The sequence below is a fragment of the Somniosus microcephalus genome, chromosome 2 (genome assembly GCF_052327205.1).
Source record: "Somniosus microcephalus isolate GS21.2 chromosome 2, FLI_Smic_1.0, whole genome shotgun sequence".
Classification (NCBI taxonomy): Eukaryota; Metazoa; Chordata; class Chondrichthyes; order Squaliformes; family Somniosidae; genus Somniosus; species Somniosus microcephalus.
In genome coordinates, this window is record NC_140988.1 from 319567608 (window position 1) to 319583739 (window position 16132).

At 43.1% G+C, this 16132-nt stretch overlaps 1 protein-coding gene across 1 annotated transcript in view; it reads left to right on the top strand.

Moving 5' to 3' along the window:
- Positions 1 to 16132, top strand: part of lman1 (lectin, mannose-binding, 1) — an 89128-nt gene that overhangs the window by 60327 nt on the left and 12669 nt on the right. Inside the window, exons 11-12 of the mRNA XM_085974228.1 lie at positions 2050 to 2194; positions 3889 to 4010. Coding sequence (XP_085830354.1) covers positions 2050 to 2194; positions 3889 to 4010 — 267 coding nt within the window. The remainder of the gene's footprint in view (positions 1 to 2049; positions 2195 to 3888; positions 4011 to 16132) is intronic.

The following is a 16132-nucleotide window of genomic DNA, read 5'->3' on the forward strand; positions in this document are numbered from 1 at the left end:
ATGGAATGTAAAGCCTCAATCTAATCAACTTCTAATCACTGCATTTGTTTGAATTTGGAAAGTGTAATAAAGAAATCAGTTTTTAAAAATAATGGTATTGGTTTGGTAACTTTACAGGTCTATCAGCTATGCTATTTAACACATTATTTTGCTGTACAAGAAGTATAGAATACAAAGAGAAAGGAGTATTCACTCTCTAACTGCATAATTACAGATCTATAATGAAAATAAAGGTTGACCACAGGTTTCTTAATGTCAAACAATACTTGGTTCTAGTGCTCTCTCTGTCTTGAGTATTTTTATTTTCCTTTTTCCCCTGCCACAAAGTGCTGCTTTGGTTTGAGTTCAAATATTTTTACCACCTTTTTAGAAGTGTTCAATTTTAGCAGCTGTATACTTTTATTTTAAAATGACATTGAAACACAGAACAACTGAATCCTTTATAGCTGTAAAGTGAAATACACGACTGTACCAACACAGTTGCCATTTACTACCACATTTGCTCTGGTATTGCTGTTAGACGAAGTGAGTGGAGATTTATGAGGACCCAATTTGAATGAAATATATGGTTTCAGACAGATTAACTGAGGAATGGTTCGAAGATCAAATTCATGATTGTGTATTACGTTAACCGACACAAAGCCGGATTAAAGACCCAATAAAAATGCCTCTAGCTTTCATTTTAATCTACTTTGGAACAGTGAAGAGGCATTGCACAATCTCACAATGTCTTGTATTTGTTAAAATCAAGTATATCTCCATAAAATCATTTATTTATGTATTATGAATTTGAAGTGTTGCCTTAAAAATTGAAACAAAGCATTTTAAACTCCCAATATTTTTTAAAAAATCTAAGGATTCATGGATTAAAAACAAAATTGGACACTGCTTTCCCCTTGTGTGTGTACTTTGCAATGCTTTTGTATGTTTATTTTCTAACAAACCATTAAATTACTGTGAATTCATGTGATTCAACACTGCAGTATAACTACAGTGATCTCAGTCCAGTTTTACCATAAGCAGTTTGATCCTTCATTAAGGAAGTAATCTTCTACTATAGCCTTGTTGTTTTGCTTCAATTGGAGCAGTTGAATTTCTTGGGCTGTCCAACTTTTAAAGCAAAGCACTGACCATCAATAGTGTCTTTGCCACAAGCTGTAATTTTTGTTAAACTATTGTAAATTGAGAACTATAATAAAATTGATCGATCTCTACTTTTTAGCATGAGCAGCAATCTTGAAGGATTATGTCATCTCAATTGGACTTGAATTTTGATTAGGAGATTTGACTAAAATTTCTACAGACTGGATCGGAGAGTTTCCTAGTCTTGCGGGTTTGTCTGGGAATGACCACTTTCCTCACTGTAATTGTATCTCCTAGTGGTTAAGCAGAAGAACAATATTGATGGATCTGCTTAATGGAATAATCTGAACCAGGTGGGCCATGGTAGATTTAGTGGTGGAAGGGAAGTGTCCTAAATTACAAAATTAAGTGACATTAGCTTGCTTGCAGTAAGGGTGTCGGCCATGGCTCGCTTGGTAGCACTCTTGACTGAGTCAGAAGGTTGTGGGTTCAAGCTCCACTCCAGGGACTTGAGCATAAAATCTAGGCTGGTACTTCAGTCTAGTATGGAGGGAGTACTGCACTCTGAGGTGCCGTCTTTTAGATGAGATGTTCCAACATTGACCCCATCTCCTCGGGTGGATGTAAAAGATCCCACGGTACTATTCAACGAGGAGCTGGGGAGTTCTCGGTATCCTGGTCAATATTTATCCTCAACCAACATCTGAAACAGATGATCTTGTCACTTTATTTTACTGCTGTTTGTGGGACCTAGTGCGCAAGTTGGCTGCTGCGTTTCCTACATTACATCAGTGACTACACTTCAAAAGTATTTCATTGGCTGTGAAGTGCTTGAGGTCCTGAGGTTATGGAAGGTGCTATATCTTCTTTCTTTGCAGTAATCACATCTGTTCTGAACAGTTATAAATGTGACCAGATGCCTTTTAAGCACTCTTAACTGGGATTTGTATATTGTATCTGTTACAGGAATTCCGTAACTAATGCCCTGAATCAAGCAGCTCAACTTCCAGGTGGTGCAACTGGAGGCTATGAAACAAGTCAACATTTCAATGACATCAAAGAACACCTTCATATAGTAAAAAGAGACCTTGGTGCATTAGTACAGAGAAATGTAAGTCTTGCTTTTAAATCTAATGTTTTATATATTTTGGAAAAATAAAATTTTAAAATATACAGTAAAATATTTCATGCCCCAGAGGATCTTCAATTTAATGTAATTTCCCCTATGTACTGTTCAGAAAGGAAACCTTAATTTATGGTCAAAAATGCATGTAGGGATCTACAACATGTTGCCCACTTCTGCATAATACAAGAAAGTTCAGAAAATCCAATTTTGGGTGAGATGGAGAGAACAGGAAATTCAAAGTATATCATTCTGTTGTGCAATAGTAGATTTTAACAACGCAGAACTCTTAACCATTGCTCACTTGCTCAACGCAACTTAACTGTCCAGCATTTGGTCCACTCCAGTAGGTCAGCTGAAGCCACAAAACTGCTTTGTGTATTCTTTTCCTTTTGATTAAGTGGTAAATTAGTTACAAAATACAGTATCCAGCCAAATATCACATTTCTATCATGCTCTTAAATTTAGGTAGAACAACTTCCTTCTCTAGATTTATGACAGTTGAATAAGTTATTTGTGGATACGGTGGCATAGTGGTTAGCACTGTTGCCTCACAGCGCCAGGGACCCGGGTTCGAATCCGGCCTCGGGCGACTGTCTGTGTGGAGTTTGCACATTCTCCCCGTGTTTGCGTGGGTTTCCTCCCACAGTCCAAAGATGTGCGGGTTAGGTTGATTGGCTATGATAAATTGACCCTTAGTGTTAGGGGGATTAAATATGTGGGGTTACGGGGATAGGGTGGGATATGTGTTGGTGTAGGGGTTACGGGGATCGGGTGGGATATGTGTCGGTGCAGGCTCGATGGGTCGAAATGGCCTCTATCTGCACTGTGGGGTTTCTGTGAAGTTCTGTGAAGAAGTTTAACATTTCCCTCACTTCACCTCCAGCCTTGTTCACCTCTTCTCTATGCTGCCCATTTGCAACCTTGCACACTAGTTTTGTCTCCCAAGTTCTTTTGGGCAGGGAGACATCTAAGGATCTGACTTCAAATCCCCAAGCAAGAGGATAGGTTAAATCTTCCTAACTTCATGCACAACTACAATTTGGCATAACGCCAGGCAATCATCAAAATGCATAATACTGCAAATGCTGGAGATCTGAAATAAAAACAGAAAATGCTGGAAACACTCAGCAGATTAGGTAGCATCTGCAGAGAGAAACATTTTAGTTAAAGTTTTAGATCAGTGACCTATCCATCAGATATCCTGGAACACAACCTGTGCACAAAATCTCTGGTTATGTATGGCGGTTCCCCTTGCTGATGCCCCCTGCCCCATCTCGTGTATACATGCACGCCCACCCACCTTTCTTTACATAGATTCCCATGATTTCCAAGCAGCCAGTCTACCACACGCATTCTGGTCCGCCCTTCTGCAAAATCTTGTGTAGGGTACAAGGGACTATGACTGACTTTTAACATCTCTTGATCCTGACTGATTCTGTGCAGCTGCAATTTAATGTCCATAATAGGGAATGGCTAGATTGAGTGGCCACAATAGAGCAGTTGCCTGGGCATTTTATATCAGCAAACTTGCATTGGTGTATTAATTGATGGTCCAGACAAGCACGCTCACTGCAGACAGGTTTGTGCTTAATAAAGGCAACTTTGAGGGCAGGTTCCACTGTATATTAACTAATACTGGTTTTAATTCAGGACTAATGTGTGGTTATTGTCTTTAACAGGTAAACATTGAAAAGCCTAAATGCCCAGAATTGCCCCCATTCCCATCATGTTTGTCTACAACTCATTTCTTCATGTTTGTGGCAGTTCAAACTGTATTGTTTATTGGTTATATCATGTATAGGTAAGTATAATCTTTACTGATGAAGTAGATTTTACTTGCACTTTGTAGCCTTTCTAGGAGTGTAAATGGTAAATCTTATTTCAAATGCTAATTTAGATGCTATGCAAATTGTCAGAAGAATAATAGGTGTTTAGATATGCTATATTCACTACCACTAATTTTGTTTTGACTAAATGCTGTGAAGTTCAATGTCAGTCCAATTCCTCTAAAGAACATCCTTTAGAGGAGTTGGGCTGAAATTGAACTTTACAGCACAAAATCAGCTTAGCATCATTGCTGCTACTAAAGTCTTAATGTTGCACTTATTCAATTAACCTTGTGTATGGATGTCTGTTGCATTTCTCCTAATGGTGCATGCTTTCTATTGATCAAACCCTAGAGACATGATTTTTTTGTAAATACCTGATACTTTGCATATAGTAAGGGAAAGCCTTGACAAGCCTAATGCCTCAGTGCATTGAGCCAGTTAATTTGCAGGAAATGAGGGGAAATGTTGGTGGGTGTAATCCAGTCATGAACATAATGTCCAGAACAAGAAAAGGGCATTAACCTGTCAAACTTGCTCCATCCAGAGTCCACTTCTGATTACTGTCATGGACTTTCTTCACTGCCACCAATTGATCCTTACTTTAAGGAATACTACATTTCTTGCCCTAAAAAAGAAAATCTAGCAAAGCTGCTAATCTCTCAATTGCCCTTCTCAACATTCATCTCTCCTCCTCAATTTTTTAAGGTGCAAGTTCACCCCAAATCAAATATTTACTCTGAAAACTCTTCCACCTGCTCAGTAATCTTTTTGGAGAGCAGTTCCTAACCTCTAATTGTGCTCAGAGATTGAATTTTACACTTTTTTTCTAGTCGTCTTCTCATTGCCCACAGTTTGCTTGCTTTAGCCTTCTCTATCTTTTTGCTTTAAAGACCTGTATAATGTCTTCTTCAGTGAAAATGTTTAATTGCTTGAGCCTTTCTTCACAACTTGGTCTCCTGACCGTCCTGTTCACCTTCTGATTCATTTCTGATGCAACTATATGCTTTTCGAGATAGCGCCAGTAAAACTGCACATCGTACTCGAGAACTGGCCTTGTGATTGATCAACATGATAAAGAACCTAAGCAAAAGCAAAATACTGGATGCTGGAAATCTGAAATAAAAACAAAATGCTGAAAATGCTCAGTGGGTCAGACAGCATCTGTGGAGAGAGAAACTGACTTAACGTTTCAGGTCAGTGATTAAAGTGCACTGGCCTGAAATTCTCCATGCATCCCAGTTGCTGACTTGCTCAATTAATTGCTTCACACTGACCTAACTTTTTGGGGTATGATCAGTGTTTACTCCCAGACCCTTTTCCTATCCAACTTCTGTCAATGGAGTTGCAATGTAAACTCCTTTCATGCTGTGCATGTTTACTCTTTCTGTGCAATTCTTACCTGTTCTTAAATGCACTACCCTGCATTTTTAAACCTTAAAATCAGTCTGCTTTATGTCATACCATCTATATAATGAATCCAACTCTTTCTGAAGATAGTGGCCCAGATTTTGCAGTGGTAATGACAGTGAAACTGTCAGCGTTCGTCGTCATTACCCCTCTGAAACTGACCGTAACTTCAGGAATTAGCGCATACACAGGTAAACATGGAAATCCTGAAGTTACAGTCAGTCATTCCCTGCTCCGCCACAGGCTGTGCTGTGGAACTCCCCATAGCTGGCGATCAGTGAAATCACTTGAACTGATGAAAACTTCCCCTTTTCTGCTATAATTGCTGTTAAACACCCCATAAAAAGTTAAGTCTTGTAGGAATAGGTGTAACTGGGGTTTTAACGGCATATCCTGAAAAACTAACTTTATATTTGTGAAATGTCAAATACAGGAAACTTTTTTATCTGGGACCAGCGTGGTGCCGGTTTATCAAAGTCCGGATTACAGAGAGGTATAGTAAAAGGTACGAGAGCCCCGTACACAGCAATAGATCCAGGCTTCCCTGTTGCTCAGCAACAGGTGCAGGCACCCCGGCCACTAGTTCCGAGCATCCCTGTTGCTTAGCAACAGGTGCAGGAATCCCGGCCACAAGATCCAGGCGTCCCTGTTGCTTAGCAACAGGTGCAGGAACCCCGGTTACACAGCCACAGATCCAGGAACGGCCACTAATATGAAGTAAAACTTACCTAAACCTACTCCTGAATTTTGCCGGTTGAGATTTCTGGTTATTTAGGTGCCGGTAAATCGAGAGTTTCCTGCATCTCCATTATGATAAAAAAAATTACTCTTTTTTTTTATAAAATGTAATTTTTTTTAATTGATATTTCCGCTTCTACCTTCACTCCATGTGTATGTCCCAATCTTAATTTTACAGAATGAAATATTTAAAAAGTAAATTGATAATTGCTTTTTATTTCCTTGTTTGCTGTCTGAGAATTATTCAATGTGATTAGCTGCTGAGACAGCTTGATTACATCACTGCTAATGTACTCTGGGGATCCCCTTTTGACAGCACTATAAATTAATGTCGAGGAAGCTAAAATTTTTGCCACAGAGATCGAGATCTTTGTGGGCAGCTTTCTTTGAGGTCAGCGGCGATCGCTATTGCTTAGCCACTGATCGCAAATTCCGGGCCAATTTTTTTAAATTTACTGTCGCTCCATAGTTTTGTCATCAGCAAATTTAAATACTATTTCTATATCCTTCATAAATATGGTGAACAGAATGGGTCTTGGAACAGACCCCTGTGTAATACAGCTGGTTACTTTCTGAAACAGAGCATTTTCTATTTATCACCCTTTTCTGTTTAGCGGCTGCAGAACATTGAGGGGGGAGGGTGAACAGCCCGTGGTCGTCAACGACATAGATAGAAAGAGGGATGAGGTGCTGCAGGCAGATTTTAGGGAGCTAGGAAAGAGATTAAAAAGCAGGACCTCAAAGGTAGTAATCTCCGGATTACTCCTGGTACCAGGAGCTGGTGAGTACAGAAATAGGAGAATAGAGCAGATGAATGTGTGGCTGGAGAGATGGTGCCGGAGGGAGGGCTTTAGATTCCTGGGACATTGGGACTGGTTCTGGGGAAGGTGGGACCTGTACAGACCGGGCAGGTTGCACCTCAACAGAGCCACGAAAAGTATCCTCATGGGGGAGTTTGCTAGTGCTGTTGGGGAGGGTTTAAACGAATTTGGCGGGGGGATGGGCACCTGGGTGTAGCATTAGAAAGGAGAAACAAGGGCCCCAATTTTCCCCGAGCCGTTGGGCGGGGTTTCAGGCGTGTGTGTGTGTGGGGGGGGGGAAATCCCTAATTTGGGGGTCCTGACACCATCCCCGCCCCACGCAACTTTCAGGGGCGGCGGGTACCTGCCCCGCACTGGGACCCGCCGAAACCAGGCGGGAAGGGATTAGTGCCAATTAACTGCCTGTTAACAGGTAGTTAACAGGCAGTTTTTAGCCTAATCCCTATTTTGAGGGGTTTCGTGTGGGATTCCCGACGGCTCCAAACCACGCCAGGTTGAGCAGGCGGGCCGTCGGGTTGAAGGAGTTGGAGGGGTCGCGATGTCGGTGCTCGGGTGAGTGATGGGTGCATGAGTGCAAAGGTAAGTGTGTTTGGTGTGTCTAAAGTGTGTAAAGAACTTTTACTTACCTTAACAGCCTTTCTTCCTGTAGCCGTCGGGAGCCCATCACTCAGCCAGAACTTAAAGCTGAACGGCTGCGATCTGTGAAAAGTGACAGCCTTCAGCTTTGAGTGATGCTGAGAGTTCTATCTGAGTCTGTGCAGAAGGACTCATGTTAGAACTCAAACTGTCAGTGTTTCACAGCTTCAAACAGCTGTGAAGCACAGATATTTCATCTGTCAAGAAATCTTGCCGGGTGGCCCTTAATTGGCTTGCTGAGCCCGCTGGGCGGGCTTAACAAGGTCAATCAAGGGAAAATCGCGCGGATTGGCCGGACGTCGATGTAGGCGGGTCAAAAACCCGAAAGTTGAAGTCCCGCCTTCTTCCCGACAGGTTCGGGAAAATCTACCCCAAGGTGCACAAAGGAGTGGGAGCGACAGATAGCACTAGAGTAAGAGATAGTACGGTATTAGGTGGGGTCAGACTAAGAGAGAATACAAGAAAGCCTGAGAGAGGTTTACAGTGCATGTGTGTAACCGCATGAAGCGTGGTAAATGGGGTTGGCGAGCTGCAGGCGCAAATAGCCACATGGGAATATGATGTTGTGGCGATAATGAAGACCTGGCTCTCAAAAGGGCAAGATTGGATGCTAAATATTCCTGGAGATAAGGTGTTCAGGAAAGATAGGAAAGGAAAGAAAGGAGGTGGGGTGGCAGTATTGATTACGGAAAATATTACATTGCTGGAGAGAGAGGATGTCCTGGAGGGGTCAAGGACAGAATCTATTTGGTTAGAGTTAAGAAACAATAGAGGTGCCATTACACTAGATGCATTCTATAGGCCACCTACTAGTGGGAAGGATACGAATAGAGGAGCAAATTTGCAGGGAAATTAGAGAGGTGCAAGAACTATAGAGTAATGATAATGGGGGACTTCATTTATCCTAATATAGACTGGGATAATAGTGTAAAGGGCAGAGAGGAAGAAGAATTTCTGAAGTGTGTTCAGGGGAACTTTCTTGACCAGTATGTTTCCGGCCCAACAAGGAAGGAGGCATTGCTGGTTCTGGGAAATGAGCTGGATCAAGTGTCAGTAGGGAAACATTTAGGGAACAGTGATCATAGTATCATAAGGTTTAGATTAGCTGTAGAGAAGGATAAGGAGCAATCCAGAATTGAAATACTTAATTGGATGAGGGCCAAGTTAAGTGGGTTGAGAATGGACCTGGCCCAGGTAAATTGGAATCAAAGATTGGCATTGAACAATGGGCTGCCTTTAAAGAGGAGATGGTTCAGGTACAGTCGAGGTACATTCCCACAAGGGGGGAAAAAGTAGGGCAACCAAAGCCAGAGCACCCTGGCTGATGAAAGAGATAGAGAATAAGATGCAGCAGAAAAAAGGGGCTTATAACAGATGTCCAGTTGAGAATATAAGTGAGAACCAGGCTGAATGTAGAAAGTTTAGAGTGGAAGTGAAAAAGAAAATAAGAGGGGCAAAGAGAGAGTATATGAATAGACTGACAGCTAACATAAAAGTGAATTCAAAAGTCTTCTATAGGCATATAAATAGTAAATGGGTAGTAAGAGGAGGGGTGGGGCCGATTAGGGACCAAAATGGAGACCTACGCATGGAGGCAGAAGGCATGGCTGAGTTACTAAATGAGTGCTTTGCATCTGTCTTTACCAAGGAAGAAGATGCTGCCAAAGTCATAGTGAAAGAGGAAGTAGTTGAGATGCTGGATTGGCTAAAAATTTATAAAGAGGAGGTACTAGAAAGGCTGGCTGTACTTAAAAGTAGATAAGTCACCAGGACCGGATGTGATGCATCCTAGGATACTGAGGGAAGTAAAGGTAGAAATTGCGGAGGTACTGGCCATAATCTTCTGTAAGATCTTACGATTTCCGAGTTCTTGGACAAGACACCAATAGGCAGCAGCCAGTATGTTTGAGCAATAGATCAAGATTTATTAAGCATACAGCGTAATATACTTAATATTAGGCGATCGTTTTAACGAGTAGCTCGCAGCCCTAGGTCTCTGGAACCTCTCGGACACAGATGACGTCGTCTTAAGTCTGTTCCTTTGCCCTTGCAGTACGTCTGTGTGAAGTTGTTCTTTGGGTATCGAGGTTTTAACCCTTGCTTATCAAAAGTTGGTTTGGCCAGTGTCCATATATGGTCTTTAACAAAGTCACCTTTTTTAATTGGTTCTAATGGTCAAAATGCCATTGTCACTCAGGTTAAGGTAGCATCCTGCCTTTCCAGTATTTTTCCACCAACTTTTGCTGTTTGGGAACTGTTTGCCCTCTGGTAATTAACCACTCAGAGTCCAGGGTTTCACTAAAGTAAAATAGCCTTTATTACAAGTTAACAGGGGAGACACTCATCCGGGGACAAATGCTCTAAGAACACAGTTTCTCTTCAGGTTTTGTACAGCCTGTGGCATAGTGGTGCTGTGTGCAAAACAGTTCGTACCGAGTGCAATGCCCCTATGCCAGGTGCATAACAAGTCCTTGATGGACATCTCAGGGCGTTCAGCCAACTTTCTTATCACCGCATTTCTGTTGAGTCTTAGAACGTGTTCTCTTATTCAACAGTTCCTTTGTTCTGTTGTTACTGACAATACTTATATGTATTGTGCATATTAGCACAAAGTTGTTAACCCTTTAGTTCCCTTAGTGTCCAATTTTACCCCCTTTCAGTCCCCTCTCTTGGTCCTGATTAATCATTAATCATTGATCAACCTAATTTAATACTAGCTGTCCTGCCAAGATGGTGATCAAATCCATCTCTTAGGGCGAGTCCTTGTGAGGTTATATTATATTGTTACCCTGGGTGATTGTCAGGTTTTTTATAATACTGGATATATAGGTATATATACATTCTTCAGTGTATTCAGATGATATCCTCGTCTTCCTCATTGTAATTAACTTCGTCGTTATTTCTTATGGGAATTACCCAACAATTTAATTGCAGCTCTAGTTGGCACATCAACCATCCAAGGACATATGTGAGGAACATAGCTGCCATCAATATAAGTAGTCCTTCTAATAACTCCAATTCCCATTTTGAACGTTGTCTGTAGTAATAATCCATTTCTTTGATGCGTACTCGCTCGGGCTCCATCTGTAAAGATCATATAGTCAAGAGTTCTGCTTGTTGTTTTAATTGTGTCACTCGATTATATAATCGCCTTATCCAAGATATGAAGCAAAGTTGGATGATTATACACAGTAGCACACAGGCTAACATGATTATTACCGGATGCCATGCCATGGCAATTACGGCATTAGCTTTGGGTGACCAACCCTTAAACACATCCCACCAATGATGGATAGTCAAGTCCGATAGTTCATTTGTCACACGGGTCAGCTGTCTCTCTGTGTAGGTCATTGCCACTCGTTGCCATAGCAGGCGTGTCTTGTCCTTCAGGTCGTCAATTACTTGTTGGTTGTCTTTCAAGAATTGCTGTAGCTTCTCCAAGGTTACCGTTAGGGGTGTGTGGTGGATTCCTCTTGTTGTCCTGTACCTCGTGATATCCCTCCAGTATCCAAGCTGGAACACCCTATTTGTCCTTGCATCAAAGATCACATATACATTTTCCCTACACTCATTTATTGGTGGTTCCAATCGTCCCGCATTTACATATACTGTCAGAGTACTGGTTATACATACATGATTCTGTCCTATTTCATGAAGGACAGTGTCATTAACTGGTTGCATTTGCCAGTAACACGTACCCGTGCGCGCGCCCCCCCCCCCCCCCCCCCCTCATGGCACATGGTTCAAATACCGGGGTGTGTAAAGGACATACCAGGCCAAATGGCCATTTTACACAATCCTTTCCCTCATGGGTTCTATTTTGTGTGTCTATCCATCTACCATAAAATTCTGGTTTCCACAATTTCTGACCAAACAGTTGGGGTAATATTATAAATTCACACCATATATCGTACTTAGACATGTTTGCTATTAACATAGTAAAACTACATCCTTTCGTGTCACATTTTTAGCCTCGGGTTTAATGGTTAGATTTCGTTTAGTGTATCCAATCAACTCTGCCCATCTGGGTGCATTCACAGAGAATGCGATCCTTCTAATTCGGCCCTTTGTTCTTTTATTAGGGCCCTTATTAGACAGCAAGTCCAATTGTTAGCTGTTGTCATATCCTTGTCTACTTCAAGTTGCTCCCATATCATTACATCTGAGAGCCAACCTTGTAGGTCATTCTCATTTAGGGATTTCGTCCATACAACCGATAGTCTTACAGCGTCTTTGGTTAGCTGACCTGCTTTTTGTATTTTATTCTGTAATATTTCAATATCCAATCGCGTTCAATGCTCCTAATCCGGTCCTTAACCCTCCTAAGACAGTGTCGAGTAAACTCCTTTTTTGTTCTTCGGCTGGTTTTAGTCAGTTGCAAACTTAGATCAGGGAGTTTACAATAAGTGGGTATAATGGTGGTGTCACATTTTACCACAATAGTCAGGTTAATTATTCCTGGTGCGGTCAAAGTCTTTTCACATGTGTCGTGTAATCTTTGGAGGTGAGGCATTTCTCTGATTTTCAGATTCGGGTGTCTCACACTTGAGATTTGTCCCCAAGGGCCTCTCCCCACGATTGGGGAGCTATTCCTACATATCCACCAGTCTCCATTTCCCAGGGTGAACTTATTCCAGTAACTACTTGGTGTATAATTACTACTGGCGGTGTATAACTCTAGCTTTATTTTTGCCCTATTAGTCGGGGTATCATTGTTGCCCTTTTTACACGTTATATTGGGCCCTCCACTTTCCCATTTTACAGCCAAGTTATTTTTATTAGCTTTAATGATCACATTCTCATTAGTCTCGGTGATTATCTCCATGTTTACGGGTTTTGTCAGTAGGGTACATTGCCTGCAGCTGTAGGCTATGTCCACCACTGCGCACCCATTCCCACCTGGGCATGTAAACTTACCCTGGGTTCTGTTTTGTTCGGACAACGACCAGCCTAGGTTTATGTTGCCCCTGTAACTCTGGGGGCATTAGTCTTGTGGGTCTGCCCCAACATCCCAGGATTATTCCCAGGGCTGGGGTTATTCCCAAGATTACTCTGGCCATCCTACTGGCTTACTTATCTTATTCCATCTTCTGTTGTTGGTGCCCCATTCCTAGAAGAGAAGGGGGAAGCGGGGCATTTAGTACTATATGGCTTAACCTGCGTCCAATGCTTCCATCTCATACCTGTGGGTTCCTGTAGACAAACACATGTATCACTTGTCATTAGTAACATATACGGCCCCATCCATCGGGGCTCCATCCCTCTCCTTCCTATGACCTGTGTCATTACCTGCTGACCTATTTTAGGTAGCTTATCTGGCATAGTCCCGGCATTTTGTTTTTCCAGGTCCTTAATTTGTTGCTGATTTAATACTTCCTTGTTCAGAGTTATTCCTGATTTAATTGTATTAGATACCTTCTTAATTGTATTAGATACCTTCTGAACCTATCTTGTATTGGTCCTGTCTCTCCTGTTCCCCCTACTAGGTCTTCTGGTAGCCTCATTGCTCTGCCTGTCATTAATTCATAAGGTGTTAGTCCGGTTGCTGTTAATCTCATTAGTATACTGGGGAGTAATTCTGACCACCCTTTTCCGGTTTCCTGTCTTGCCTTTGCCAGGGTGGTTTTTAAGGTTCTGTTCATTCTTTCCACCATCCTGGACCTCTGCAGGTGGTACGGGATGTGATTCTTCTGGGTTATCCCTAGCAACTTACAAGTTTGCTTCATTTTTTTTTTCCAGTAAAATGCGTACCATTATCAGTCAATTTGGAGTGGGACTCCCCATCTTCTTCTTGGGCAGTCCCTCGGAACTGAGGATGACTTGCTTCCACGTTAAAAATGAGTTTGCAGGTGACTGATGAGTCCAATGCGGGACCTACAGTCTCTGTCACAGGTGGAGCAGACGGTGGGTGAGGTGCTTGGGTTGATGTGCGCTGCCTGCGCTTGGCTTCCGCTTGCTCCCGGCGAAGAGACTTGAGATGTTCGGAACCTTCCCGGATGCTTCTCCTCCACTTTGTGCGGTCTTGGGCCAGGGATTCCCAGGTGTCGGTGGGGATGTTGCACTTTTTCAAGGAGGCTTTGCGTGTGTCCTTGAAGCGTTTTCTCTGCCCACCTGGGGCTCTCTTGCCGTGCTGGAGCTCCGAGTAGAGCGCTTGTTTTGGGGGTCTCCTATCGGGAATGCGGACAATGTGACCCGTCCCTCGGAGCTGATTGAGAATGGTCAAAGCTTCGATGCTGGGGATGTTGGCCTGAGCAAGAACACTGACGTCGGTGCGCCTATCCTGCCAATGGATTTGCAGGATCTTGCAGAGGCAGCGTTGGTGGTACCTCTCCAGTGCTTTGAGGTGCCTGCTGTACATGGTCCATGTCTCTGAGGCATACAGCAGGGCGGGTATCACTGCTACTCTGTAGACCATGAGCTTAGTGCTGGGTTTGAGATCATGGTCTTCAAACACACTCTTCCGAAGGCGACCGAAGGCTGCACTGGCACACTGAAGGCGGTGTTGGACTTTGTCGTCGACGTCTGCCCATGTTGACAGTAGGCTCCCGAGGTATGGAAAGTGGTCCACATTGTCCAAGGCCTTGTCATGGATTTTGATAATCGGGGGGCAGTACTGTGTGGCGGGGGCAGGTTGGTAGAGGACCTTTGTCTTATGGATGTTTAGTGTAAGGCCCATGCTCTTGTACGCTTCGGGTATTACTTCACTGGCTAGTATTTGTGCTACTGTCCTTGCTGAGCAGTCTCGGTTGGCAAATGCTTCCACCCGTCTGGTAAATTGGTCAGTTATTACCAGGCAGTACTTCTTTCCCCTGTCCTGGGCTAGTGGTCCGGTAAAGTCGATTTGTAAGTTTTCCCAGGGCCCCTGTGGTCTTGGTTGGTTTCCCATCCTTACCTTACAGCCTTGTCCCACATTATTTCTAGCACATATACATTTCTGGCAATACTTTGCCACATCCCTTCCCATTCCGGGCCACCACCAGTATTGGGATAGTAGATGTAGCATGTTACTCCTTCCAGTGTGTGTTATCCCGTGATATAGTGTCAGTAGTTGTTGCCTGCAGCACTCGGGTGCTACTACCTGATTCTGTACTCCCCATTTCCATATCTCATCCTGCTTTTGTGCCCCCGCCTGCTTCCATCTTTCTTTTTCCTCTGTGCTTGTGTCCTGTTGGACCTCAGCTATGTTTACCTCCTTTATTCCGCTAGTGGCCATTACCATGTTTACTTCAGCCCTAAAGGCTGGTTCTGGCCTTGGGTCCTCTGCAGCCCTTTTTGTTGCTGTGACAGCATATCGGTTTCCAAGCAGGGGCAGATCTTGAGGTTTCCCTTGAGCCTTCCGCTATCTCAGTATGGGCTTTAACTTTTATTACGGCTGCCTCCAAGGGTGCCTGCGCTGCCTTCACTAGCCTTTCTATTTGTCTTCCATGTTTTACTACCTCTCCGGTTATGGTTACATATCCCCGTCGAGCCCACGAAGCCATATAATCATGAACCACCCCAAATGCGTACCGACTGTCTGTGTATATGTTCACTTTTTTGTCCTTTGCTGATTCTAATGCTTTGATCAGGGCCACCAATTCAGCCACCTGTGCTGATTTATCCCCCTGTAGTGCTCCAGTCATTAAGGTTTCCCTCTTCTGATTTACCATGGCCCATCCTGTTCTAGGTTCTCCATTTATGTATTTTCTTGATCCATCCACGTATAATACCTCATCTGGGTTCTCGAGGGGGTTCTCTTTTACCCCACTACTTACTACTTCCTCTTTTTACTTGGCAACTATGCTCATCCCCTTCTGTTAATATTCCGGATGCTGTGTTTATTCCAGTATGTTTTTGTATTAATACTGATCCATCTCTTGGTAGGAGGATTGCTTCCCACTTTGCTTTCCGGCTATCTGATATGGTTCTCAGTTTTCCAGTGTTGAGCAATTCTACCAATGTATGCTGGGTGTGTAGGATAACTTGTCCCATCATTACCACGGGTTCACTAACCCTTACAGCCCATGTGGCATAGCTCTTGCTACTGGATCCTCCTTAGTGGAGTAGTATGCTATGGGCCTTTGTCTATCCCCATGCACTTGGGTTACTACTGCTGAGTAACTCTCATGATCTAAATCACAATATAGGTGGAAGGGTCAAGTGGATTCTGGTAATCCCTAGGGCAAGGGCTGTTATTAGTTCCTTTTTAAGGGCCCTATATGCTTCCTCCTGCTCTGTTTCCCATTCTATCTTATCAGTGGCGGGTCTACCCCCATTTAATTAACCGTTGAATCGGCTCTGCTTTCCCTGCAAAGTCTGATATAACATTCCTGCAGTAGTTAAATAGTCCCAACACTTTCCTCACTCCCTGGACGGTCACTGGCCTTGGCATGTCTTTTATGGCTGCCTTTTGTTCCTGTGGGAGTGCCTTATACCCCTGGCTAATTTCGTGTCCTAAATACTTTGGACAGTCCAACCTGTGCCTTTTTGGATTCAATTTAAAGCCAGCTTTC